The 25,580-nt window shown below is 53.2% G+C and overlaps 1 protein-coding gene and 1 long non-coding RNA gene across 3 annotated transcripts in view; both read right to left on the bottom strand.

Annotated features, from left to right (window-relative positions):
• PRMT8 (protein arginine methyltransferase 8) overlaps positions 1–10,373 on the bottom strand; it is a 77,524-nt gene extending 67,151 nt beyond the window's left edge. Inside the window, exon 1 of the mRNA XM_074357507.1 lies at positions 9,432–10,373. Coding sequence (XP_074213608.1) covers positions 9,432–9,647 — 216 coding nt within the window. The 5' untranslated portion in view covers positions 9,648–10,373. The remainder of the gene's footprint in view (positions 1–9,431) is intronic.
• A 6,784-nt stretch (positions 10,374–17,157) lies between these two features.
• Positions 17,158–25,580, bottom strand: part of LOC123619771 (uncharacterized) — a 63,178-nt gene continuing 54,755 nt past the window's right edge. For both annotated transcript variants that reach the window (XR_006728442.2, XR_012504009.1), the window contains 2 exons: positions 17,887–18,562; positions 17,158–17,562 (listed from right to left, as the gene is read on the bottom strand). This is a non-coding gene — a long non-coding RNA (uncharacterized LOC123619771). The remainder of the gene's footprint in view (positions 17,563–17,886; positions 18,563–25,580) is intronic.

Below are 25,580 nucleotides of genomic sequence, written 5' to 3'. Positions count from 1 at the left end.
AACGGAGAACGGGGAGCAGGGAGACTTTCTAACAGAAGGAAGTTGGCGCAGGATACGGGCCCCACGCAGGTTTATTTCCTTCACTCGTTCCATAAACATTCATCCGTTTCCTGCGAGGCACCTGAAGGCAGAGCTGAACTAACGCACGTTATTAGAGGACAGTCCTTGACTAGGCGCCTACCTGCGCTCTGATGCTCCGCGGTCACTTTGTGGGGCTCTCTGACCGCGTCTCCTTGGAGGAGCGGTGTCCTAGCTGCCCGCCGCGGGGAGATGGAACCCGTGGAGCGAATGCGTTGGTGGGAACCGCCATCCTTCGTTTTCTGGCAGGACTGGCCTGGAAAGGCCACCACGTCCCTTCACTTCAGCTAACAAGACATGGCCCACATGGGGCCCCAACTGAGGAATTTGCTAACAGCCGTTCCGTTCAGAGTGCCGTTAGCCGGTTCCGTCTGAGCTGGCCCATGCCCGGTGAATGTGCTTCACGGGACTCGCGGTCGAGAAGACGGGGCTTTTACCTTGATGGTTAAACACCTGACGTGCCCCCATGAGCCTGCAACATCTCTGTCCTCTCTCTCCTCCGGCCCTGCGTCAGTTTCCCCTGTGGGAACGTGGGGAAGTGGTCCATCTACCCAGCCATCAACCAGCAGGAGTCGCCCTTGTTCCAGCAGCAGGGCTTGTGAGGGGCCCAGGGAGGCCAGTGAGGTGCCCTTCTGTCCCCCCACTTCTGTCCCAGCCGCAGGGGCTCCGTGAGGTTTTGTCTTCATCTGCAGACTTCGCGAACACCAGAGTCCCAGACCCCAGGGCAGAGTGCACGCATGGAGGGGGCAGGCCAGCCTGCAGGGCACAGAGAACACCGTCCCTCCTGAGAAGAGTGGAGTCGGTGATTCCACGACGTCACCGGTGGAGGCTCTTTCCCCATCTGGGCCCCGACCCCTCTGGGACAGCGCCAGATAAGCCCAGATTATAAAGCATAGCTCATCTTTCCTGCGTATTTACCGTGTGCCGACGTCTGTTTTATGTGAAGTCCCTCATTTAACCCTTGTAACAGCTCCGTGGGATAAAGCTGTATCAGCACATCACAGGTGACGAAACGGGGCACAGATGACAGCGTAACTTGTGCACAGAGGACGCAGCCGATCTGAGGTCTGTCTGCACCCAGGCAGGAGCCCCAATCTCTGCACAAAACTCTCAGGTCCCAAAGCCGGGAACCCACGTAGCTTCATTGTCTGAAAGGTGCTGAGAAAGTCCTCACCCCCGTTCTCCAGAACAGCCCATCACAGGAGCGCGGAATGGGTTCACAGGGCCGCCACGGTCATTTCTCTGGCAGCCGCAAAACAAGTCCCCAGGACTGACGTGGGGCTTTGACACGCAGAGCCGGTTACAGCCCGAAAGGCCCCGGCCGGCCGGCCGCCCTTTCCCACCATGGGCGTGCGTCAGCCCCTTCCCAGCGTCTGGAGCTGGTGCGGAGCGAAAGCCAGGGCACGCTTCAGGCTGGGGATGTGGAGGCCAGAGGGGAGGGAGGCCCCGGACGGCAGCACAGCACCCCAGCTCTGAAGCACCCCAACACTGCTACTCACTGGCCCTGTAGTCTTGGTCGAGACAACCATCCACGGAAAGTTTCCATTCCTCTGAGAATTGCTCTGTAAGCTGTCCTGTGAACTGAATAAGGCAATGCGTACGAAGCCCTCCACACCATGCCCTGCACAAAATACAGACATTGACACGGTAGACCTTGCTATAATTTGCTCCTGCTCAAGGGACAGAGGCCGGACCGAGACGCTGGGGGGCCCGCGGGCGAGGTGGACAGCGAGTGAGCAGCAAGAGAGAGACTCCGAGGGGACAGACCGCTTTCCCTGGCTTCACAGCTATTCTGAGCCTATTTGTGGATTCAGTGCCATCTGCCAGCCATTCTCAGCTCAGGCCTACTATGTGTGGGCACCTGTTGGATGACATTATGGGTTGAATCAAGATCCCCCTCAAAGATGTACTGAAGCCCTAATGGCTGTTACCTAAGAATACGACCTCGTTTGTAAACAAGGTCTTTACAGGCGTGATCAGGTTGGGGCCACACTGGACAGGGTGGGCTCTGATTCAGTACGACCGGTGTCCTTATAAGAGGAAGACACACACACACACACACACACACACGCACACACACAGGAGAAGACCAGGTGAAGACGGAGGCGGAGAGGGCAGCTCTGGGTCTACACGTCAGAGAACGCCGAGTGTAGCTGGCAACCACCAGAAGCAAGGAAAGAGGCAGGGAATAGACCCTCCCCACCAGGAACCTCCAGCAGGGGCCCACCCTGCTGACCCCTGGACTTCACACTTCCGGCCTCCAGAACTGTGAGACAGTACATTTCTGCTGTTCTAAGCCACTGGTTTGTGGCACTTTCTTAGCAGAGCCCTAGAAAACGAACAAAGCTACAAGTGATACAGCTGCAAAGATAAACTTGAAAATCCGACTTCCTATCCTGAAGTCTTATCCCAAGGAAGAAGCGGGATGAGAGTCTAGATTTAACACGGTGGTCTTGGTCCAGCTTCCAAAAAAGTTTACTTTGTTAGACAAGAGTTTTTCCCTGGCCCCCCAGCCAGGACACCAGGCGTGGGGACATCGTGGAACAAGGACTGTCTGGGCCACAGGTTACACCGGGTCCCCGCCATCCACACGCAGCACGTCGAGAACTGAAAGTAAGATGGCTGGGCGGTGGAGGGGGGGCAGGGGAAGAAAGGCAGGGCTGGTGTCCTTTCCTTTGTTTCATCCAAATCCACCATGCTTCTTTTCTCCTGTTGATTTCTCCATTCTGTCTCTGCATACTTTAAGTTTCCACTGTGGCCCCTCTGCTGCCTTCACAGCCTGGCAGACTGGAAAAATCCTGAGTCTCTGGCTAGAAAACCAGAGTTTGAGCTCCAGCTCCATCACTTCCTAGCTGTGGGATCTTGGGCAGGTGACATCAACTTTCTATGCTTCAGTTTCTTCACCTGCACGATGGGAATAATATGTAGCTCACTGTGTTACGCATGGCGTGCACGAGGTGACGTGTGTGTGTACGTGTAATATGTGGTGGCCCACATTAAACAAGACGATATACACCCAAGTGTTTCAAGTGTCACGTGAAAAGGAGAGAGATCTTGCTATGCGCAGTTCCTAGACCTTATGTAGGGAAACACTGGTTTTCCATATTACATATCAGAATATACTAGAAAATTAGCACCAAAAGTAAAAGCAATAAATTAGATGCTAAGGGAGGTTAGAAATGGCATTGACCTAGGAGTAAACACAGTCTTGACACCAAGACTGAAGAACTCTGATATTGGAGGAGTTTCCCCATCTCTTAATTTCAGTGATTTGAGTTCCCATCCGGCTCTAAGAGTCTATGACTTGATGAAAATGTCTACATCAAGCCCTTTGCTCTCATAAAATTACACTTTAAAAAGAGATCTTTACTCTTGGGTCCGTCATTACACCTCTGAGGAAGCTGTGATGCTTGAGGGAGTTCTAATAACGAGTGAAGCAGAAAAGCCATTTGCTGTGTGAAGTGTCCGACAGGCTGGGTACCATCGGAGGGGCGAGTCTTCTCCGACATGCGTCTTCTGGCGAGTCCTGCTAGGAAGCTAATCCAGAATTTCAGAGGAAAGGGCTGGAATCACTTGGAACAAAGACCAGTAAAGAGGATGAGACGCCTCATGCAGCCCCAAATGCAAGGGCAACCAGACAGCTTTTATCTCCTTCTAGAATAACAAACAGAGGTGACTCAGGTTGCAATAGAAGAGATGGAGCTCAGACTTAAGGAACTTCCTGGCTCCTGAGACACCCAGGGAGTTTGGGGCAGTTGCCTTCTCTGAAGCTATGTAATGAGAGACCACGGGGCCCGCTGCGTCCTGGGGGGTGCCGGTGTGCTCCGGGCCGGAAGCACAGACAGAGAGACCCTCCGGAGGGCCCTGCCGGCCCGCCCTCCTCCTCTCCTCTCCCCGAGTCGGTGCACGAGGGCACAGCAACGCCTCTTGTTGCACCGCAGCACCAGCCCACTTCCAGGTACCTTGGCAATTCACGTCGCACCGCGCTGCGCATTTCTTTCCTGCTGGCACAGTAGACTCCAAGGTGTGAGCACTGTTTTCACAGAGTTTTGCATGCTCCACGCCGGAATGTGATCATCGCTTCACATGGCGGTTAGCACAGACGAGGCGATGAGACCCACTCCTGCATCGGAGCCAGGAGTGCTGTGCTTCGCCCTCTTTGACAGCCAAGAGCCAATTTAGGACTCTCCGAAAAGCCAAGTCTCCCAGGGGGAAAGAACAGTGTGGGCATCTTCTTAATTCTCCAGAGCTCACTTAAGGACTGAAATCCGTCTTGGCTGAGGGAGGAAAAAGTGATGTAGACCGAGGTTTGGGGATCATTTCAGCTGAAGAAACGAGGAAGGGGGAGAGTCCAACCAGGTCGCACTTTTCGGGCGAGATTCCTAAGAGCTGGCGGGAGGGGGATCATGAATGCTCACGGAGCGAGCTCACCACGCAGCAAACCCTCCGCACCAATTAATTCACTTAATCATCACAACAGCCTTATGAGGCCCAGAGAGGTTAGTCGACTTGTTTGTCGTAACAGCGCACCTACTGAGTTCAGAGTAAAACCAGAGCCCCACGCTGGTCAGAAAGAATCATGATGCAGACCCCAGAGCAGTATGCCTGGGTCCTGCCTCCACTTGCCGGCCTCCTCCGGCTCCCCTCAGCTCTGTGCTGGAGGGCCACACGCTTTAGCTCAAAGTCCTGAGCGGGGGCATCCTTAGCCAAAACCGCCAACATTCGCCACGTCGGAATCCAGCTGAGTTCCCCATAACTCACCTGGCAGCACCCACCTGCGCCCCTAATCCCGTGGTCCTATTGTAGGAATTTTCCCAGCCCCTAATTATCCTCTCTCCCTGGGCCAGTAAGTCAATAGAACATTCAAAAAACTGTCTCCAAAATGACTCCTTTGCTCGGACTGTTTTCTCACCCACCAGGGGCTCTGCTTGGAGGTGCTAAAACCCCAGTCAGGGAATCCTCACCATAAATAATGCATCAGGCTTCCACAGAGAACCAGTAAAGACAGCAGCAGCTCAGAAGGGTCCATTAGGCCCCGGGTTCACAACTGGGCATCGAGATTAATCCATTTCTCTGCTATTCAGGTGAACATCCCTCAGTAAGACGCAGTAATGGCTGAATATTCGGCAGGTACACTGATAGCCAACATGTCCCCACGCTTTAAGTTTGGCAGCACCTTAATTCCCGGAATCTCTGCACATCTTGAGTTTCCAAGGTCCACAGCGACCTAAGTGCAGCACAGGAGTGGGAGACAGGAAGCCCGATTTTCAGGAAGCCGTGAGGGACTAACACTTGGAAGTCTCAAGTGCTTGTTGTTCGCCATCGCGTGCATCGACTCAGTCAATATTTATTAGTTTCTTTTTAAATTTACTCTGTGTCAGGCACAGCATTCAGAACAGGGTAGAGCCCAAAAAAAAAGTTCATTATCCAACTGGAGAAACAGACATATAAAAAGCCAATTATCTTGTAATAGGAAAAGTGAGAGACAGGTGTTAGGAACACATAAGAAGGAGAAGGAACACTCACTCTCCATGGGGGCGGGTGGAGATCTGGGGAGGCTGCCTGGAGGAAGCGATCTTTGAGTTGGTTTCTCTCAGTTGAGGAAGATCTTTTTCTCCAGAGAGAAAGAGGGGGGAAAGAGCAGCCCAAGTAGAGGGACCAGTATGAACAAAGGCGTTCAGGCATGAAGCTGGTCTCTACAGAGAAAAGCATGGAACGGTTATTGAAGGACACTGGACATCACTCTATGGACACCCGGCTTTATCCCAGCAACAGGGTGACACGGTGTGTATTCAAAGCGATGTCTGATCATGAGCAAATGTGTGCTCCTGAAAGCCCATGGAGCGGTGATAATGAGGCTGGATCAGAGACAAGGACAACAGTTCAGAGGCTGCTGTCAGTGAGGGCAGAGGGAGGGTGGCCGCCTCGGCACGGACCGTGGGCTGAGGAGGGTTGGACAGGACCCTCTGCAGAGGGTTTCTGATGATACGTGGGGAGCAGCAGAGGGGGAGAGGAGGCGGACAGGGTTGGGATGGGTAGGGGATGATGCCCCAGCTGAGGAGGAGAGGCACATGTGAGGGAGAGAGCCAGAGAAGGTGGAAATGGGATGGATGTTGAGGAGTGTTTGCCCTGTGCCGGGCCGTCCGGCGTTTCCCTGTATCCAGTGCCTACTCCAGACCATGAGGGAATCACTCCAGTTAACAACACATAAGGGAACTGAGGTCCAGGCAGTGAAAGCACACTCAGGGCCGCCCAGTTCCAACTGTGCCCACCAAGCCTGCCCCCAGGATGCCCTCCACCCCCGCCCCAGCTCCAAAGTCACTTGTTGAGGGAGGCTCTGATCACAACGTGGCTAGTTTTATTCCTCACTCTCTCCTCCCTGCCTAACCATTAGAATATCTTCCTATCTTCACCTTATGAAAGATCACTTCTCCCATTATGCTTTCTCACCCCAACACCACATCTCTGCCTTCCCAAATATCCTCCCTCCCTATCCCTCTCACCTGTTCCCATCCAAACATGGCATCTTTTTAGAAGCAGCAATGTAGGGCAAAGGGCAGTGAATCAGAAGTGGGGGCAATCTGTGCTCAAAGGCTGTCCTAGCTGACAGAAATTGCTGGATCCCAGAAATTGCTGGATCTCTCAGCCTCAGAGTCCTAACCCGTAAAATGGGGCTGAAAAATGAATACTAACCTGTGCTTATCTCACAGGATCACTGTGGGGGTGAAACGAGATGAGGCACTTGCAGACAACACCAACGAAAGGCAGGGAAAGGTGCTACAGAAGTATGTGGATTATCTGGCACTACAGTCCACCAGACTGTGAGTTCCATGAGGACAGGGACCTGGGGTCTTCATCTTTGGGTCTCGGGAACCGAATTATTTCTGGCACAGGGTCAGGGGTTGATAAAGATGTGTTAAGAACAAGGAGCACTACCACCACACACACACACACACACACACACACACACACATGCACACGCACCCCACAAAGGCATCCTTGCCTCTCTCTCACCATAAATGCAGGCAAACCCACAACACCCCACATTTGGAAGTACTGCACTAGCTCTGGCTCATTCCAAAAACAGCCAGTTCCTGGAAAAAAACCAAGTGATTGTCACGCTGCCTGGATGCCTCCATTGGGCATGTTTGACCAAGTCTGAATTCCTCCCCTTCCCAGGGGAAGCTGAGAAGAACTGAACCCCAGGCTCACTCCCCTCCCCGGAGCCCCAGCTGGATCTGCCCCTCCCCCTTTGTGCCAGGCGTGCAAAGTGGGTTTTTTTTTTTTTCTCCCAGGAGCTCAGCCGCCTCTACTGCTGTTTTCATTGATGCCTTGAGCAGAGCTGGCATGTGCAATTGCCGAGAAGGGGGAGTGCGGAGCGGTGGGGGAGGCAAGTAAAAATAGCCTGGCGTGCGAGGCTCTGCCTGCCCCCGACGCCTTGAACCTTGGCCGGAGCTCGCAGCCACTGTGCACCCTGCGGAACCTGACTGAGGTCTGCACCCCAACCGCGCCCAACAACTAGAGTGCTGGGGGCTAGAGACCCGTGAAAACTTTTTTTAGGAAACCGAACGGGGAAGGTGTGGGCAGGGAGAAGCTGTTTCTTGCTTCCAGTGCTCCAGCCACATGGCTGCAAGGACTGCTACGTGCCCGCTGGTCCAGCGGATTACAGAAGTGCAGCCTTGACTCTGAGCTATTTTTAGAAACCCCTTCCGCGGGTGGGCAATCAGAGGGAGGAGGGTGAGGGGATTGGTAAGGCTCGCTCTCTGCCGCGAAGCTGGGCGCCTTGCACTACCCAGCGTTCTGAATGTCTCCTCGCCTGTGGGGGATGGGGAAGAGGAAGTGGCAAGGGGACCGCACGCGCTCTGGCTTTGCCCTAACTCAAGAAGACCGGCGTTAGCTCCTGAACGCCCCACTGTTTTCCCCCAGAGCGTGCTTGTTTCGAAATCGACAGTTGCTGGATGCATGCTGCTTCTGGTTTCTCACAGAATGGGGATTTTTAAAAGCTTTGCTGCCTACGTGGTGGGGTAGGGGTTAGATGCAGTTAAGACCTCGAGGGAAGAAGATCGGGAAGGGTCTCTGCCCCTTGCCGCATTCCAGCCAGACAGAGGGACAATCCTGGAGCCACACCTCCATCCCCACCCCACGCTGCATATGGGTAACCATATGTGAAATGTACGGCAGCCCCACCAGACACCCGGCTATTAATAGAGCCCGCGAGTTTGCTCTCTGTCTTTTTCCTGCCACCGAGTAAGGGATGATCTTCACACACATACCCCACTCCACCCCCACCTCGGCGCACGGTTCCTCCATGAAGGTAAGGGGGCTGCCCACGCGGATCCCCTTCGTGACTACAGGTGCCCAGAGCCTACGGACTAATCCGGTTGTAATGACAGCAGGGTCAGAGCGAGGCCAGGGAACACAGCCTCCCAGGATCGGGATGCAAATCTCAGCAGGTCTCTTTTCGGCTCCGAGCCAACTCGAGAGTAGAGAAAGGGCAGCTACTGTGCTGCTGGAGGCAGGGGCCAAGAGCGCAGTTTGCGGAGCTGCAGCGACCTGCTCGAAACTGCTGTGGGACGAGCGGCTGCAGACCCATTTCCCGCTGCAGCGCCGCGCGCAGCCCCCACCGCCCGAGCGGGCTCGGCTGCGGCAGGCGCGGGCGCTGTCCCTGGTTCTGAAGGTGGCCGCGGCCCGTGCTCCCTCCCGGGGTTAGCGTCCCCGAGGCGGCTCCTACGTCCTGGATTGCAGACCTCTCCCCGGCCCGGCTCTGGGCGGGAAGGTCTGCTGATGGTGACCAAGTCCCACCTCCGGCGCGGCCAGGCACCCTCAAGGCCGGGAGTTCTCCGCGGTGCTGCGGGGACCGAGAGCTCGGGGACTGACTCGAGCTTGAAGGGTAAAGCGGAGGCAGCGGCCAGAGACGGTCAAGGCGCCGCAGGGAGCAGACCTGGCCCCCGGATCACCCATCCTGGCTCGGCACGCATCGGCACTCTGGCGCCCTAACAGAGCCCAGAGGAGAGGGCAGGGGTGCGCGGCTGCCCAGGGTTTGGGACTTGGGGGCGGGGGGGGGGGAGCGAGCAGCGGGTGGCAGAAGAGGGAGCTGGGGTGAGAGCGACTCTTTTGCATTTCCAAGAGGGAGGGGGCCTGAGACAGGAACTGTCTTCCCCCCAACCAACACACACACACACGCGCGCGCACACACATACACACACCACGGCCGGCAGAAGCAAGCGGGATGGAGCTGGGAAAGTTTGGCACCAGGTGCGGAGCGGCGGCGGCGGCGGCGGCGGCGGCGGCAGGGCGGCGCGGTGGTCCGGGCGGGCTGCGGGGTCGCCGAGCCCGGGCCTCTCGCCTCTTACCTCGGTGTTCTCGGCAGCGTTCTCCGCCATTTTCCTCCTTAGGAGCAGGCAGCGGGAGGAGTGTTTCATGCCCATAAGAGCCAGCAAGGGTTTGGTGATACAGAGATAGTAGAGAAAGAGAGAGAGCTTTAAAAGAGAAAGAGGAGAGAGAACGGGAGGGAGGAAAAAAAAAAAAGCCCAACCCAGCCCCTCTGCTGGAGCGTCAGCCGAGACCATCAACCACGGTGGAGTCTTTCCTGCAGTCTCCACTTTGTTTTATTTTCCTCCCTTCTCATCTGCTTCGGATTCCTTCACACAGTTCCGAGCTCTTCTGGCGCCCGCGACCCCCTCCCCGCCCCTCTCCACCCGCGCTGCGGGCTCCGGCAGGACGGAGGCAGCCCCGAAGGCTCCGCGGCGGCGGCGGCGGCTCCTCTCTGGCTGCTCGCAAAGTCCGGCCGGCCGAGGCAGCCGGCAACTCCTCTCAACTTCTGCCGATCCGCGGGCGAAGCAACACGCTTCCTGCGCGTCCCTCCCGGGGGCTGAGCCGGTGAGTGGGGGCGGGGAGGAGGCTGGGCCGAGCGGGCGGCGGCTGGGCGCAGACCCAGGGCCCCCGCGCCCCGGGCCGCCCCCTCGCCCGGGCTCCGGGGGTCTCTTGGCCGCCTCCACTCCCAGGCGCCGTGAACAACGTGTGCGGGGGGCGAGGGCTGCGCGGACGCGGCCGGGCCACGCGAGAGGCTCTGAGAAGGCAGGCGCCGGAGCTGGGCTCTCGCAGGTCCTCAGACCCGGTGTGCGTCCTCCCCCCAGGACAGGCTCGGGGCGAGGCTGGGCCACCGTCCCCTCGCCCCCACCCCACCCCACCCAACTCCCAGCGCTCCCGCTCGGCTGCCAGTTCCTGGATCCTTCCTCTGCGAACTACTTGGGGTTTGGGGAGTGAAGGGGTGGGTGTCTGGATGAGGGAGGGTCCTTAACTCCTTCAACTCTAGGGCTATGTGTGGCTTCATTATCACTCCGTCCTCCCACTCTCCCTACCCGAGGGTTCGGGGCTCCAGGCCTCTCTCAGGCTGAGAGGGTGGGGGGAAGGTTCAGCCAGAGGTGGCTTGGGAAGGAGGGTGGGAGGGAGTCAAATGGGTGGGCCCTCGGCCAGGCTCCCCCTGCCCTAGTCTTCCCTGGCAGCCCCCTGCCCACACATCTCTCTTCTCCCTCCCCACCCCTCCCCCCGCATCACCAGATTCCGAAGTCCCTTTTATGGGAGAGAGGGAGGGTGTCACGTACCCATTAGGATTCTCTTGATCCTTTTTTAAGGGAGTTTGGGCGGCAGCAGGGGGTGTGAATTTTTATACAATGCATTCCTGTTTTCACTTGGAGAGCTTCTTTTTCTGTGTCTTACTAGCCATCTGTCAGGCGGGTGAGAAATAAAATGGGATGGGAGGGCACTCTGTGCCTCCCATTACAACAGGCCACTCAGGCCGGACTCCCTCAAAGACAGCTGCACTTCCAAGCTTTCAGTTCACAAGTCAAGGACAGGGACCCCTAGAAGGTGCTCCTTGAGCATCCTGGCTCGCTCATCACTTCATCCCCGTGCTTACTTCGGGAGATCACTTCTGCGTGCGTGCCCTATTTGTTTTTTAACCTCACCTTTGACAGTCAGGGAGTGTGAGCCTGACTGTCCTCAACTAACCCCAGAGTCCATTGAAGAAATGGACCAGAATCTAAAGATGCTCCCATCACCTGGCCCTAGGGGAAAGAGGGGACACATTGCAGTAAGTGGAGAAGGGAGAGAGGAGGGGATGGAGAGGGGACAAGAGGCTTGAGTTAATGGGCGTGCGCGCGCGCGCGTGTGTGTGTGTGTGTGTGTGCGCGCGCGCGCGCGCGCGTGTGTGTGTGTGTGTGTGTGTGTGTGCGCGCGCGCGCGCGCGCGCTGAAGGAGGAGTAAGTTTAAGTGAAAGAATGGCCTCCTCAGCCCTTCCCTTTCCCAGACCACAGGCCTGGATTAGTGTTGGGGGTGAGTGAGCAGCGTCTTGGCCACACCTGGTCATTATCCTTCCCTTTCACATCCTGCCCACATGCAGCTGGTGGGGGTAGGAAGTAAAGGGGCAGAATCTAAGGAATGACTTTTACCCTGGAGAACCCCATCCTTCTCAGAGACAGGAGATCCTGAGGCATCCGGTCTCCTACCAAGAGAGGTTCGGTGCTTGTACTGTCAACAGAAATCAGACAGGGTCTTCACAGCTCTTTACTCCTGCCCTCTCATTTACAGATGAAGACCCTGAGATCAGAGAGAGGGCATGTGTCCAATCCTTCAGCTAGCTGACGGAGCATCCGAGAGCAGCTCCCCAGCGTCCTGCCTTTCAGCCCAGCGCTCTCCCCCCACCCACCCCACCGCACCCCACCCCACACTGCTGCTGCCTGTGCAGAGCATTCATTCTGTGACTAACCCGGGGAGGAGGGAAGCTCAGACAGGCTCCCACCGAAATAGGCTGCTGCCTGTGCGTGATTATGTTGCTATGAGAACCTCAGTGGGTGTGTTTCCTCCGTTCTCTGTTGAAATCTTTTGCTCGGCTTGGCTTCCCCCCAACCGCAGCTCCCCTTGGAATGGGGAATGGAGAGGCTGAGAAGGAGGGCTGTATTCTCAAGGCAAAGTGTTTTCTATTCCAACCCATCCAACCCCGAGCCAGCCTGGGGCTGTGCCTGAGGAACTTAGGCCACCAGGGTGGTTCCACCGTGGCTGGAGGACGTGACTGAGCTGTCCTGAAAATGGATACTCCTGTCCTCTGGGGAGCCATCTTGGAGCAGAGAGGAGTTGTCTCTCCACCCTCCCACCTCATCGCAAATTCACAAGCAAAGTAACTGTTACTTTAAGAGACTAAGTTTTGGGGTAATTTGCTACACAGCAGAAGGTTACCTGAACACCCGTCTACTAGAATTGTGAAAATTCATGACGCATAAAAAGTGCCTAGCACACAGTAGGCATTTTGTAGGTGCCATTTGCTCACCATCCCCGCTGTCCAGTCCTGTCTTTCTCCATCTCTTTTGCATAAGGATGTCTGCATAGTTTTTCACAAGGTTAATTTAGTCATTCCATGGAGAACTTACTGGGCAGCTCTTATGTGCTTAACTCATCGACAGGCACTTGGCAAGGGTCAGCAAAAGATACTGGAATGACCACTGAACAGACTTAGTCACCTTGAATGCTTTCAGATGTGCAGAACTTCTGTAGACAAGCTCTGGAAAGGACTTTGGTGTGAGGCAAGAAGGCGCACGAGATGACAAGGGACGCAGGGAGTTCTCCAGGATGTGAGTTAATTGCGTGGTCTGGACAATATGCCAGACGGGGTACAGAGGTCTTGAAGACAGTCTGCTTGTATCATTTTTCCTTACGCTGGATCGTCAGTGCCGCAAAATGTTGAAATAGTACATGGAAAGCCCTTAGAACGATGCCTGGCTCGTGGTCAAAGCTCAGACATTGCGCTAACACTTGCCAGACCCTGTCCTAGGCTCTGAGTTCAACTTGATAGAGCGCTTATCACACGCTGGAGAAGCTCCTAGATGCAATGTGTCCTCGTGAGGTTTAAGTCTTGTAGATGCTGTTACTATCCCATCGTGACAGATGACACACAGAGACCTGCCCAAGTGGTAGGATCTGCATGAGAATTCAGGATGCCAGCATGGTCTTTGACAGGTTAGCTGGGTCCCAGGAACAAGGCAGTGGTTCTCAACCTTGCTGAGAATCCTCTGGGGAGTTGCAGAAATGCCAGAGCCTTGGCTGCACCCCAAGAGAGTATGATTTAGTGAGACTTAGGCATCCGAATTTTTTTTTAAGTCCCTGGATAATTCTAACGGGCAGTCATGGTGGAGGATAACTGGATATTTGGAGGAGACAAAAAGACCCAGAGAGAAAGGTCCCTAAGTTACAGGGAGAGCCCCCCAAACTATGAGGAGGACCCACTACACTATAGAAACTAGGTCCATCTCTAGCACAGAGGTTCTTGAGAGCCAGGAGGTTCTTGCAGAGCTTGGAATGGGACTCTTGGGGGGAGGACTATAATTGGAAAAGTTTTCTAGCTTTATGAGATGCCACAGAGAAATTGAGTCTCCTGCCACTGGAAGAGCTGGACCGGCCTAATTATTTGGCATGGCTGTTATAGCAGACTGCAAGCCCTGGAAAGCCGAGCAAGGCCTCTGAGGTTCCACGCACACCACGCGGCAGCTCCCTAACTGTCTCCTCTCAGCCCCCCGAAGGTGAAGACTGTGCAGTAGCTCAGCCTCAGGAGCACGTCAGCACTTCTCTGCCACCTCCCAAATCCCAGTGCCCGGTGTCAGGGGGCAGTGGGACCTGCAGACCCCACTGTCTGGGAAAGCGCAGGCTCTAGCTTGTTTAAATGTGGTTAAAAGGAGATACAGAAGACATGTCACATGGCCTCCCCCTCCTCCTCCCCGGGGAAGCTCACACGTGGCGGAGGCTCACATATGGCCAAGACACGCTGCAGTGAATCGACGGCTCCCCAGGAATCAGGCCACAGCCGTTATCCGTCTCCACCTCGCAGCAGCTAACCCAGCAGCGATCTCAGTGTCTTCTGGGCCAGCTGGGAGCCACGCCAAGGCTGCAGCAGCCAGCTACCTGGCTGAGCCTCCAGACAGCCCCACACCTGGGGAGTTCTCCTGCACGGAAGCCTCCACGGTCCTAACTCTCCCTAACCCAAGGCCGAATTAGCGCTTCAACTGTGTTCCAAGAAACAACTTGCAAGAGTGCCACCAACGCCTGCAAAGTAATTTGGGTTTCTTCCTTTTTTTTTTTTTTTTTTTGGCCATAAAAACCAGAATGTTATTTCTTCCTTGTTCTGATTAAATCAATTCATTGTGGTTTTGTGCTGGATATGATACTGTTTGGCTTGATTATTTTTCTAACTATATCTGGGAGGCATTTTCTAGTATCTCTGCATTAATACCTAATCCCTGGTGTCTCATGCCCCTGAAAAGCTGAATACTAGACTCCCGTTACCTAGCTTTCTCTCCGGGTGAGGAGCACTCGAAAGACACCCAGACGTCCTTTCGGTGGCCTGTGGTGGAACTCAGACTTCTCTGGAGGGGGGCGAAGAGGGACGCAGCAGCAGCAAAGCCCTTAAAGATACCAAGACGTTCTTCCAAAAACGCCGTCACAACAGAAATCAGCTTTTCCCACTCGGTGGGAGTTGTACATTCCACTCCTTTTCTCCTTTTCAAATCTTTCATAAAGGCTCATCTTCTTCTGAAAAACCCCTCCTGAGTCCCCCAGGGCCAGCTGGAAGTCAGCTCGGTCTGTCTGGCGCTGTCACTCAGCACACACTTCCTTCCATTAGCCCTTACGAGGCAACTAGTCTAAGCCAAGCATTGTGCTAGGGACTCTGGACCCGAAAAATGAAGAGAAGACCCAGCCCTGCCCTGATGACATACCTTCCAGGAGGAGCTGGTGACGGATTCAGCACTATCGGAGGTCGTATGTGCAGCTGTAACCAGCGGCTTATGGTCAGGGAGGCCGACAGGGAGACCCTGGGACTTTAGGGCCTGAACCAGAAGCTCAGTAGCCTCCTTTCAAGCAGGACTGGGGGGACATGCCTCATCAAGATACCAAAGTCCTTGTGTGCTTCCAAAACTTTTATGGGTCAGAAGTTTTGCAACCTTGGCCCCCCAAAAGCATTATGCACTGATGTCTCCTGGGGCATAGCACACGCTGGTCAGCCCTGGTGCAGGGCTGGTCTCTGGTGCTGCGGGGTAGCCCCACCTGAAAGTGCCCAGGGAGCAGTGGTGGCTAAGAAAGCTGTGCTTGACGCCACCTGTTTCCTTTCTGGACCATTTAACCGCCCTGATACATCTTTTCTCTTCCCAAAGGTTTATATATATATATATATATATATAAACCTTGCTAGATTTTTTAAAATTTAAAATGTTACCCTTCTAGGGTAATATTAACATCTTGCTGTATGTCCCCTATTTGTTTCTCATACAAATGTATGCATAGATTTTCCTTGACTTACAATGGGATTACATTCCACATGGCCAACAGGCACATGAAAAGATGCTCAGTATCGCTAATTATCAGAGAAATGCAGATCAAAACTACCATAGGTATCACCTCACACCAGTCAGAACAGCTGTCACGAAAAAGTCTACAAAGGATAAATGCTGGAGAGGCTGTGGAGAAAAGGGAGCCCTCCTACACTGTTGGTGGGAATGCAACTGGGTGCAGCCACTATGGAAAATGGTAGGGAGATTCCTCCAAAAACTAAAAACAGAGTTACCATATGATCCAGTAACCCAACTCCTGGGCATATATCCAGAGAAAGCTCTAATTTGAAGAGATACATGCACCCCAATGTTCACTGCAGCACTATTTACAATAGCCAAGACATAGAAGCAACCTAAATGTCCATCCACAGATGACTGGATAAAGAAGTTGTGATATATATATATATATATATATATATATATATATATATATATATAAATGGAATGTGTGTGTGTGTGTGTGTGTGTGTGTGTGTGTGTGTGTATATATATATATACACACACATAATGGAATACTACTCAGCCATAAAAAAGATTGAAATAATGCCATTTGCAGCAACATGGATGGACCTAGAGATGATCATACTGAGCAAACTAAGTCAAACAGAGAAAAACAAATATCATATGATATCACTTATAGGTGGAATCTAAAAAATACACAAATGAACTTATTTACAAAACAGAAATAGACTCACAAACATAGACTACAAACTTATGGTCACCAAAGGGGAGGGAGAGAGGGATAAATTAGGAGTTTGGGATTGGCAGATACAAACAATTATATACAAAATAGATAAACAACAAGGTCCTACTGTAGAGCACAGGGAACTATACTCAATAGCTTGTAATGACCTATAATGAAAAATATATATATATATATATATGTGTGTGTGTGTGTGTGTGTATGACTGAATCACTGTGCTGTACACCAGAAAATAACACAACATTGTAAATCAACTCTACTCCAATTTTAAAAAAAGTGGGGTTACATCCCAATAAACCCATCCTAAATTGAAAAAACCCACAGGTCAAAAATGCATTTACTTGACATAACCTCCTGAACGTCACAGGTGAGCCTCACCTACCTAAACATCTCAGAGCATTTACAGCCTACTGCTGGGCAAGAGCATCCAGCACAAAGCCTGTTTCAGAATAAAGTGTTGAATATCTCATGTAATTGATTGAACACTATACTGACAGTGAAAAACACAGTGGCTGGCTGGGTACAGGATGGTTCTAAGTGTGGTGGTTGTTCACCCTCGTGATTGCGGGGTCTCCTGGGGGCTGTCCTCTCTGCCCAGCATCCCCAGAGTGTATTTGACTGCCTGTTGCTAGACCAGGAAAAGATCAAAATTCAACATTCAAAGTATGGTTTCTACTGAATGCCTTCCTAGCACTTTTGCACCATCATAAAGTCGTAAAATCGTAAATTGAAACTCCGTAAGTCAGGGACCACCTGTACTTTGTATAAAAGTGGAATCATATTATATACATTGCTTAGCAACTTGGTTTATTCATTAAACAGTGTATGATAGGCTTCTTTCCAGGTTACCACATGCTAATCCAAGTACTACCTTTAAAATCTGTCAAATGCCTCACTGTGTGGACAAACCATACTTTGGTAATCCAGCACCCTGTTGATGGATTTTCAAGTCGCTCCTCGTTTCCTGTCACTCTAATTTTGCAATAAACATTCTTTCACATATACCCTTGTGAACAGGACCTTTTACTTCCATATGATAATCTCCCAAAAGTGGTATCATTTGAATATGTGTTGCCAGAACCTTCCCAAAATTGGATTTCTCAGAGGGTAGCCTGAACCCTTGGGAGCTGCAAAGCCCACCTTCCTTCCCCTCTGCGATTCCAATGTCAAGTACAAAACCACTTACTGCGTCCAAAGCCTTGGATTAGGCACCCGAGGAGGAAGACGTGTGAGGAAGAGACACAACCCTTGTTTTAAAGGCACTTCCACACCAACAGCCCCACGGCCTGGGGACACACTCATGAGAGGTGCTGAGACGGGGGGGGGGGGGGCGTTTTTCCCTGGAGGGAAACCAGTTCGATTCCAAGCAGCAGGCATGAGCTGGATGTCACCAAGAGGTTCCATGGTCTGAAAAACAGTAAAGACCCCCCAAAATTGGCATCAATTACCTGTGGCTCAGGTGGAACGGACACAGAGGACACTCAGGCCTGCGGGGCCACCCTCAGTGCCGTTTCTTCCAGAAGACAGTGCCTGGAGGGGAGTTTGGGTGGATGGCAGGATGCCACCGCCACTGGTACTGAGTGCTGGAGAGCAGCCCCGAACCCGGAAAGCCACACGCTCCACTTCCCAGAAGGGTTTTGTCTGGCTCCCTTCTCAAACAACATCTACTGCATTTAGACTTGCCCATGAGATGTGACCCACCCATCACCCCGTAACCCAAGGAAACCTTACCACTTAAAGCCTCCCACTTGAGGCTCTCAGAGGATGCTTCCAGCTGTGAGAGAGGCCCAGGGAGGAAGGAGGGAGAGGAAGGGGACATCTGGCCAGAGCCTAGGCCTTGTGATCTTCCAGATCAGTAGGTTAATCTCTCCATCCGTGTAAAACCAGCTTAATGGTCCTCTCTCTCTCCGGCAGATGGATTGTGAGAATCAAATGAGCCTAGTGGATGAAGCATTGAGCAGAGTTCCCAGAAAACAGGATTCTGATAGAAGTGAGTCTCCTTCCCAGCATCTCTCCCTGGAAGAGCGTGTCTGTCCACGGGAGGTAAAGACATGGCGTGATGTGGAGGAGGAGCACACCTGCAGGGCTCGGCAGCCCTGGCTCTGGTCCCAGCTCCGTCATTAAACAGCCAGGTGGCTTTGAGGAAGTCACTTCACCTCTCTGAGCCCCCTTCCTCTTCTTTATACATGGTGCGAATTCCCTGATACATTTTATGTACCCAGGCATGTGCAAGTGGAATTTCTGTCTCATGATTCATGGCTTGGAAACACATTCAGATTGAGATGCTGTCCCAATACACAGTGATGGCCACGAGTGATGGTCCAGACCCCTGGACAGCAGGTCCAGCTAGAGAAGCCGGCCAGAGTCCTCATCCTCTCTGGAGCAGTCCCCTGTGGGGCTGATTCACCTGTGGGAAAACCAAAATCAGTTACCATCCTAACACACCTCTCAGGGTTATGGAGTGTGCAAGTTATTCCACAGGAAAAAATACATGAAGGTTAGGTGACATTTTCAAATCCCACAGCAAGAAAAGAGTGGCTTTGATTTCATGGACTGTCCAAGTATCCATTTAGTTCAAATGCACCTGCAGCTTCCAGAGGGTCGGGCTTCCCTCCCCCGGGCTAGAAATGTGCTGGCCAAGCGAAGGGCCTCCCCCCTGGGGTTGGGCTGCCTCCCTCCTAGGGGCTGGCAGGAGCAGGGGAGCCTGGGGACCTCAGAGTGACCGAGTGGTGACTCCAGGCCAGGCGCTGGGTCCACATACCAACCCCAGGGGTGCATCTCATTGTTACCCGTTTTGTCCATCAGGATGGGACAGCTCAGGAAGGTTTCGGAGTTTGCTCGAGTCACATGCCTGGTAGGGGACTGACCCCAGCCCAGGGCCCACGTCTCCCCAACTTCACAGGCTGAAGGAGCACAGACCTGGTTTTAAATCCAGATTCTGACCTTTTGCTCTGTGACTTTGGGCAATCACTCCACTTCACTGAGCCCCAAGATCCCCGTCTGCAAAAAAGAGTTGGGCCAGGTTGTAGCAAAGGGCCTGACCCAGAGCCAGGCTCACTGCAGACCTCAGTAAACGGACATGGTGGTGTGGGGTACGCGGGTGGATGTGACCGACTTAACGCGGCATGACGGCACCCGCTGCTGTCAGGCTCAGCGGAGGAAGCGCACGCGGCCCCCGGAGGCTGCAGCAGCCGGCAGCCCGGCAATGGCTCCAGACAGGGCAGCTCCCCCTGAATGGCACCTGTCAACCTGTATTCTCACTGCAGCTCCTCCTGTCACTTCTGCTCAGTAACCGCTCTAAGTGGGGTCACCCTGGGTCATGTACCATATTTGCAGGTATAGAGGACATTGCCCCCCCTTTTTTTAAACTTCTGGAAGACTCAGCTTACACAAGAGGCCAAATCTGCCCCCTGACTGTGTCAGGACTTAGTTAATGCATCCTGAGCGAACGTGGGATTTGTCACAGGCAGGCAGGAGAGAGCAGAGCTCTGGCAGGTGGATGGTGGAGGAAGAGGAGGAGAATCGCATCAGAAGCACTTTGCTTATATGCCCTGACTTTCCCAGCCTGCAAAGTCGGCCTTTTCTTTTTTTAAAACAAATCTACATCTGTGTCTTTTCCTGCTGGCCCAGAAACCAGGCCTTGAGAGGTTCAGGTCATGGTTTCCGGCTGGATGGCTCTAAGCAGATCTGACCCTCATTTTACCTCGAGTTCATTAAGGCAAGGTTAGACTTCCCCGCTCCTTCTCCTGATTGGATAACAGAGTCCCTGAAAATTCCGCCCTGTCCCAGATGGAGTTTGGGACAAACTTTCCAGTCCTGTCCAATCACGGCCTTGACTTGAGTGGGAAGGGGGAGGGAGACCGCACCCGGGAGCGCCTCGCCTTCCTCTAAGCAGGTCCTGCGATCAGAGCTGTTTCTGTCTATCAGCATCTCAGGCAGAGTTCAGGTGGTGTAAGGGGAGCTCCAGCACAACCAGGCCACGCCATCCTGCGTCACAACTAAGTAACAGTGGCCCAAAGTCCCTCTTCCTGGACCCTCATGTGACAGAGAATTCCTTACAATGCCCTCCCCACCCACGGCCCTCTGAGAGTCCCCTGGAGGCCCTGCAGGACCACATCATACATCTCCTTCTTCGTCTCTGCTTCCTTAGTCGGTGTCCAGTAACCTTGAGGTTGCTTTCAGGAGCCTTGCTGTTGCCCATGGTGACTGTGTCCCTCGCAAGGATGCCGTCGGCTTTGTTGGGGCTGCCGTTTCCCCCAGCGCCCGGCAACTCCCGGTGTTGTGCAGAAGCAGGGGTAGGTCTGACGAGCCCCCAGGCCCACCCCTTGAGCTCCCGGTCTCTTGAGGAAATGGCCCTTTCTGTCTCTGGCCGTTGCCCCCCCTCCCTCTGGAAGGGCTCGAGGACCGGGTCAGGGTGGATCACAGACACTGCACCATCCTCTGAGCTGCCTCGGTCTTTTCCCGTCTCCCACTTGCAAAGTAACACCTCAAGCCCCTCCGTCTTCAGCCATGGACAAAAGCACCCATGCAGGTCAATTCATGCAAATGAGGCGCTGCGGGAGCAGAGGGGCCCGGCACCAGCATACAGAAAGCCTGGGGCTGGGCGTCCATGGACGGCGAATGGTGGACAGCCTTGTCTTTCCCTTTCAGGTTCCAAACATCTGCTCTTGCCTCGTGAAAGGAGTTTCCCACTCGTGTGTCTGGTCATGCTCTGTCACATACGCGTAGGTGGACAGGTCACAGCACGTATGGAATGTCTACAACGGGGAGGACCCATTCCCACACTGGTCCCAGCTCGGTCTTCCCATTTCAACAGGTTCCAAAATCTCTCTGTCCTGGCTTCCCCTCCGCCACCACCCCCACCGTCAGAGATCAAGGCTCTTGGAGAAACAGCTCAAGCAGGTCACGGGCTATCAGCTGTTGGCTGTCTTCCCGCAAGTATTTGCATTTCACAGGGAGACTCGAAGCTGGCGCCACCTCCAAGTTACAAAGGAATGAATCTCTAATGGTGGAAAGTCAAGCATCAGTTATGTGCTGATGGGAGCACCACTGTGGGGTGGAAGTCCACCCTGCACTCTTTAAAGTCATGTTACTCTGGTGTTTCATTCCTCTGCCCACTGATTTGTGCCCTGGCCAGCAGGCTACAGAGAAAGCATGGGGCTTTTAGGGGGTGGGGAATAAAACACTGACCTGGAATTAAATGACTCAGATCCTAGTCCCAGCTCCGCCCCAGGTCACTGAAGATCATGGGGTAGGGAGGTGCAAGCGAGACACCTGAGAAATGGGACAGGGCTGTCTGAGGTCTGCCGCTGCCCTCAGAGCCCCGGTCCTCCTGGTCTCCATCCCTTCCTCCGTAAAGTGATGACTTTGGACGCGATGAACCCGCGGGTCACTCTCTCAACTCTCCATTCTGTCACTGGGAAGTCCGTGGTGGCACCCAGAGGACAGATGCTGTCCCCAGCTCTCCGAACAAATGAAGAGAAGAGAGAAAATGTACTGGGGGAGCTTGTTCTCTGAGGGCTCAGGCACTTGGGCCTCAAGAACACGTAACCCTCCCTGTCTTCAAAGTAGGATTTCTACTAAAAAAAAAAAAAGACAAGCTTTAAATGCCACCTCCTCCCCCGAGGACCCCAAATGTGCGTGGTCTCTTGATGGGAGTCATCTGTTCTCTGAAATACTGCACTCAAATGAGGCTCGCAGAGGGGTCTCTCCACTGGGAGTTTATGCGGAAATACGCCAGCCAGCGATCCGCGCTCACAGGAGGGGCGTGCTGGCCCAAGGCCTCTGTGGATGGGGACTCCCGGGTGTCCATTTGCAAGGCAGCCACAGCTTCCTGTTCCTCTCTCCCCTTCCCCCACACCCTCTTACCCTCTGCTCCCCTTCCACAGTGTCCTCCAGTTCTGCTCAGATGCTTTAAAATGAGTAGCTAGAGCCCCAAGCGTGAATAAACCCTACACTCACAGGGAACGTGTAAAAACATGTAACATGTAACACACACAGCAGGTTTGAGAACCGAGGCCTCCCCGTTCCTGGGTGAAGACCACATGAGACCACAAGCGTCCAGTGTCTCTCGGGGGGCGGGGGGGGGGGTGCCGGGAGCATCTTCAGGCTGGTCCTTCCCCTGAGCCTGGTGGGTCTGCACAGCAGTGATGTAAGCTTTCCTGGCCAACAGCAAGTGAAGGCAGGAAAAGCCTTCCCAACAGATGCTACAGTAGCTGCATCTTCGGACGTAATTTTTAGAAAAGCGAAGAAGACAGTGATCTGAGGAAAATGGTTGACACCCAGTCCTGCCTGGAGCTGGGGTGGGGCAGGACACACGGCTGCGAGGGCCCCTCTAATACACTGCACAGCCGAGGGTTGTAAGACAAACATTAGCCAAGTGCCCCGGGTTCTTGTGAAGACGGCCAATTGGGCATGGCTGGTTCCCAGCCTCCTCCGACCTGGAAAGCAGGGAGCACCCGGGCCCAGGCTCGTGCGGGTGAAGGGAGGCTCAGAACGGCTCTGCCTGCCCAACCCCGCGCCCCCCCCCACAAGAGAACCAGGCCCGGCCACGAACAGAAGCCACCAGGGAAGCACAAACTCATGCCGGGAACATTAGCCCCACTTGGTTTCCTCAAACACGATCACGCAGAGGAGGGAAACTGGAGGAGAAAATTACTTTAATAACGTATGGATTTTTAAAGAGCTTCCAAAGCCTCCCATGTGAAGAGGCCTATCAGGGGCTCCATGCCCCCTCCCGGCCAGGACCTGCTGTGCCCAGCTCGGACTCTGGGGACCCTGGGGGAGCCCCATACACCTGATCTCACAGCCACCGCGTTTGCTGGGACTTCTGGTACCTAGAGCCTTGTACAGCTTCTGTTTTCTTCCTTCCTTCCCAAGGCTGGCAGGGCCTCTTCCTGACGGATCTTCTCCCTCCATCCAGCAGGGCTGGCTGCCTCTCATATGTCCAGGCCACTGGGCAGAGTTCCCAGAGGTCCAGGCCATGCCTCCCTCCGCTCGGCCCAGCAGACACCTGATGTTCTGAGCAATCTGAGTCTGCCTTTGCACTGCCTGCAAGCAAACGAGATCGGGCGCGTTCGGGGTGGTACTGCCGTAGACGCACTGCCTGCAATCAGAACAGGTCGCACAGGTGTGTCCGCTGTGACCCAGAGCGTCGGTCTGGCAGAGAGGGAAGCTCCCAGGCTCATCCTCTCTGAACACTCGTGGGGCAGATCTGTGAATTAAGAGACAGCCAACACGAAACGGGATGGTGGCCGCCCCAGCCAGGGAGCCGTCCCTTTTCAGGCTCCAGAGACAAAGGCAAGGTCTTGGAAGAGGGCTGAGAGGAGACCCCCAAGGTCAGGCTCACTGCAGTCTTCAACACGGCGACCGGGCAAGGGTGGCAAGAGGCCTTCTGTGGCGGAGCTGCTTCCAACCGTCCTGGGGAGATGGCAGGTAAGGCCACTCCTCCCCAACCAGGAGCAAACTGACCGAGGCTGCCTCGCCCCTTCTGGGACAGAAGCGTGCACAGTCAGCAAAAAGGAGGTTGCTCCTTCACTCCTGCTTTCTTTCTGCCTTTTTATGATCTCTAGTAATTGTTCTAGATGGAGCCCACGCATGGTGAACTCTGAATCCACAACGTCCAAAGTGGCTCTCCTCCCCTGCACACTGGAAGGGGAGTTTTGCTGGGGATGGATTCCAGGCTCACCGCCGCCCCCACCCCCGGGCTCTGTGCAGGTAGTCCCACTGTCTTTTTGCATCCACTACTGCCAGCGAGAGGTCCGCCGTCACTCCCGTTCTCGCGCGTCTTCCTTTTTAGATCATCTCTTTCCACCCCTCTTTCTCTGTGGAAGTTTGTGTTCTTTAGCAGTTTTCCTTTACCCTTGTTACTGTGCTGTATCTAGTCACAGGTGTGTCCTTCCCCTCACTTGGCACTTGGTCACCCTCGTTAATCTTGGGGTTTTGTCTTAAACAGTTTCTTTTCTGTCTCTGAGTAAATTTCCTTGTAGTGTTTCTTTTCTGTCTCCTCCCTCCATTCCATCCATCCCATTCTTTGGAAACTTCTTGTGGGTAGAGTATGTTCTCCACACCTCAGCGTTTCATTCCATATTTCCATCTCGTGGTCCTCCAGACCACACACTGAAGAGAGCACCTCCGTTTCCCCTTCCAGCTCACCAAATTACTCCTTAGTTAGGTCTGCTCTGCTGGTTCAGCCCATTTCTTGATTTCTATATCAACATTTTTTTTTAAACACCTTTTTATGGTATGTTTCCTGAACTACACATATTTCAGATGAACAATTTGATAAATTCTGATAGGTGTATACACCTATGAAACCACCACCACACTCAAGATAGCTAACATTTCCATCACTCCCCAAGAGGAACAAATTTTGAATTCCAATTTAACCCTTCCTGCCCCCGGAAATGGTAAGTTTGTTCTCTGTCTGAGTCTGTTTCTGTTTTGTAGGTAAGTTCATTTGTGTCCCCTTTTTTAGATTCCACATATAAGCAATATGGTATTTTTCTTTCTCTTTCTGACTTACCTCACTTAGAATAACAATCTCCAGGTCCATCCATGTTGCTGCAAATGGCATTATTTTATTCTTTTTTATGGCTGAGTAGTATTCCATTGTATAAATATACCACATATTCTTTATCCATTCATCTGTTGATGGACATTTGCATTGTTTCCATGACTTGGCTGCTGTAAATAGCGCTCCTATGAACACTGGGTGCATGTGTCTTTTTAAATTATATTTTCGTCCAGATATATGCCCAGGAGCAGGATTGCTGGATCATATGGTAAGTCTACTTTTAGTTTTTTGAGGAATCCCCATACTGCCCTCCATAGTGGCTGCACCAATTTACATTCCCACCAACAGTGCAGGAAGGTTCCTTTCCCTCCACACCCTCTCCAGCATTCATCAGTTGTGGACTTTTTGATGATGCCCATTCGGACAGCATGCTGTGAGGTGGTATCTCACTGCAGTTTTGATCTGCATTTCTCTAACAATGAGTGATGCTGGGCAGCTTTTCATGTACTTGTTGGCCATCTGAATGTCTTCTCTGGAGAAATGTCTATTCAGGTCTCCAAAGCACATTTCTTGGTAGCCCTTCTGTAGGGACATTTGGAGCTCTGGCTTCCTTCATCAATCCAATCTTGACTCTTTTCATCCTTCTGTGATTCCTCAGTTTATGATGAACAAATTACATCCTTTTTTGATTTCTGTCACTGCTTCTATTTTTTTTTTAAAGTATATTCTGTTACTCCTGGGAGTCTGGGATGGAAGGGTGAGATCATCAGTGTTGCTGGGCCCCTCACCTTCAACCAAAGATGTGCTGTGCTCTCGATAAAAGTTGTTGGATGAACGAATGGATTCTAATGCCTCACTCTACATTTTATTTTAAATGTTTCTGCCTTTGAAAAATAGTGGTTGATCCATT

The sequence above is a fragment of the Camelus bactrianus genome, chromosome 34 (assembly GCF_048773025.1).
Source record: "Camelus bactrianus isolate YW-2024 breed Bactrian camel chromosome 34, ASM4877302v1, whole genome shotgun sequence".
Classification (NCBI taxonomy): domain Eukaryota; kingdom Metazoa; phylum Chordata; class Mammalia; order Artiodactyla; family Camelidae; genus Camelus; species Camelus bactrianus.
Note: the sequence above shows the minus strand (reverse complement) of the source record. Positions and strands in the feature narration are given on the sequence as shown.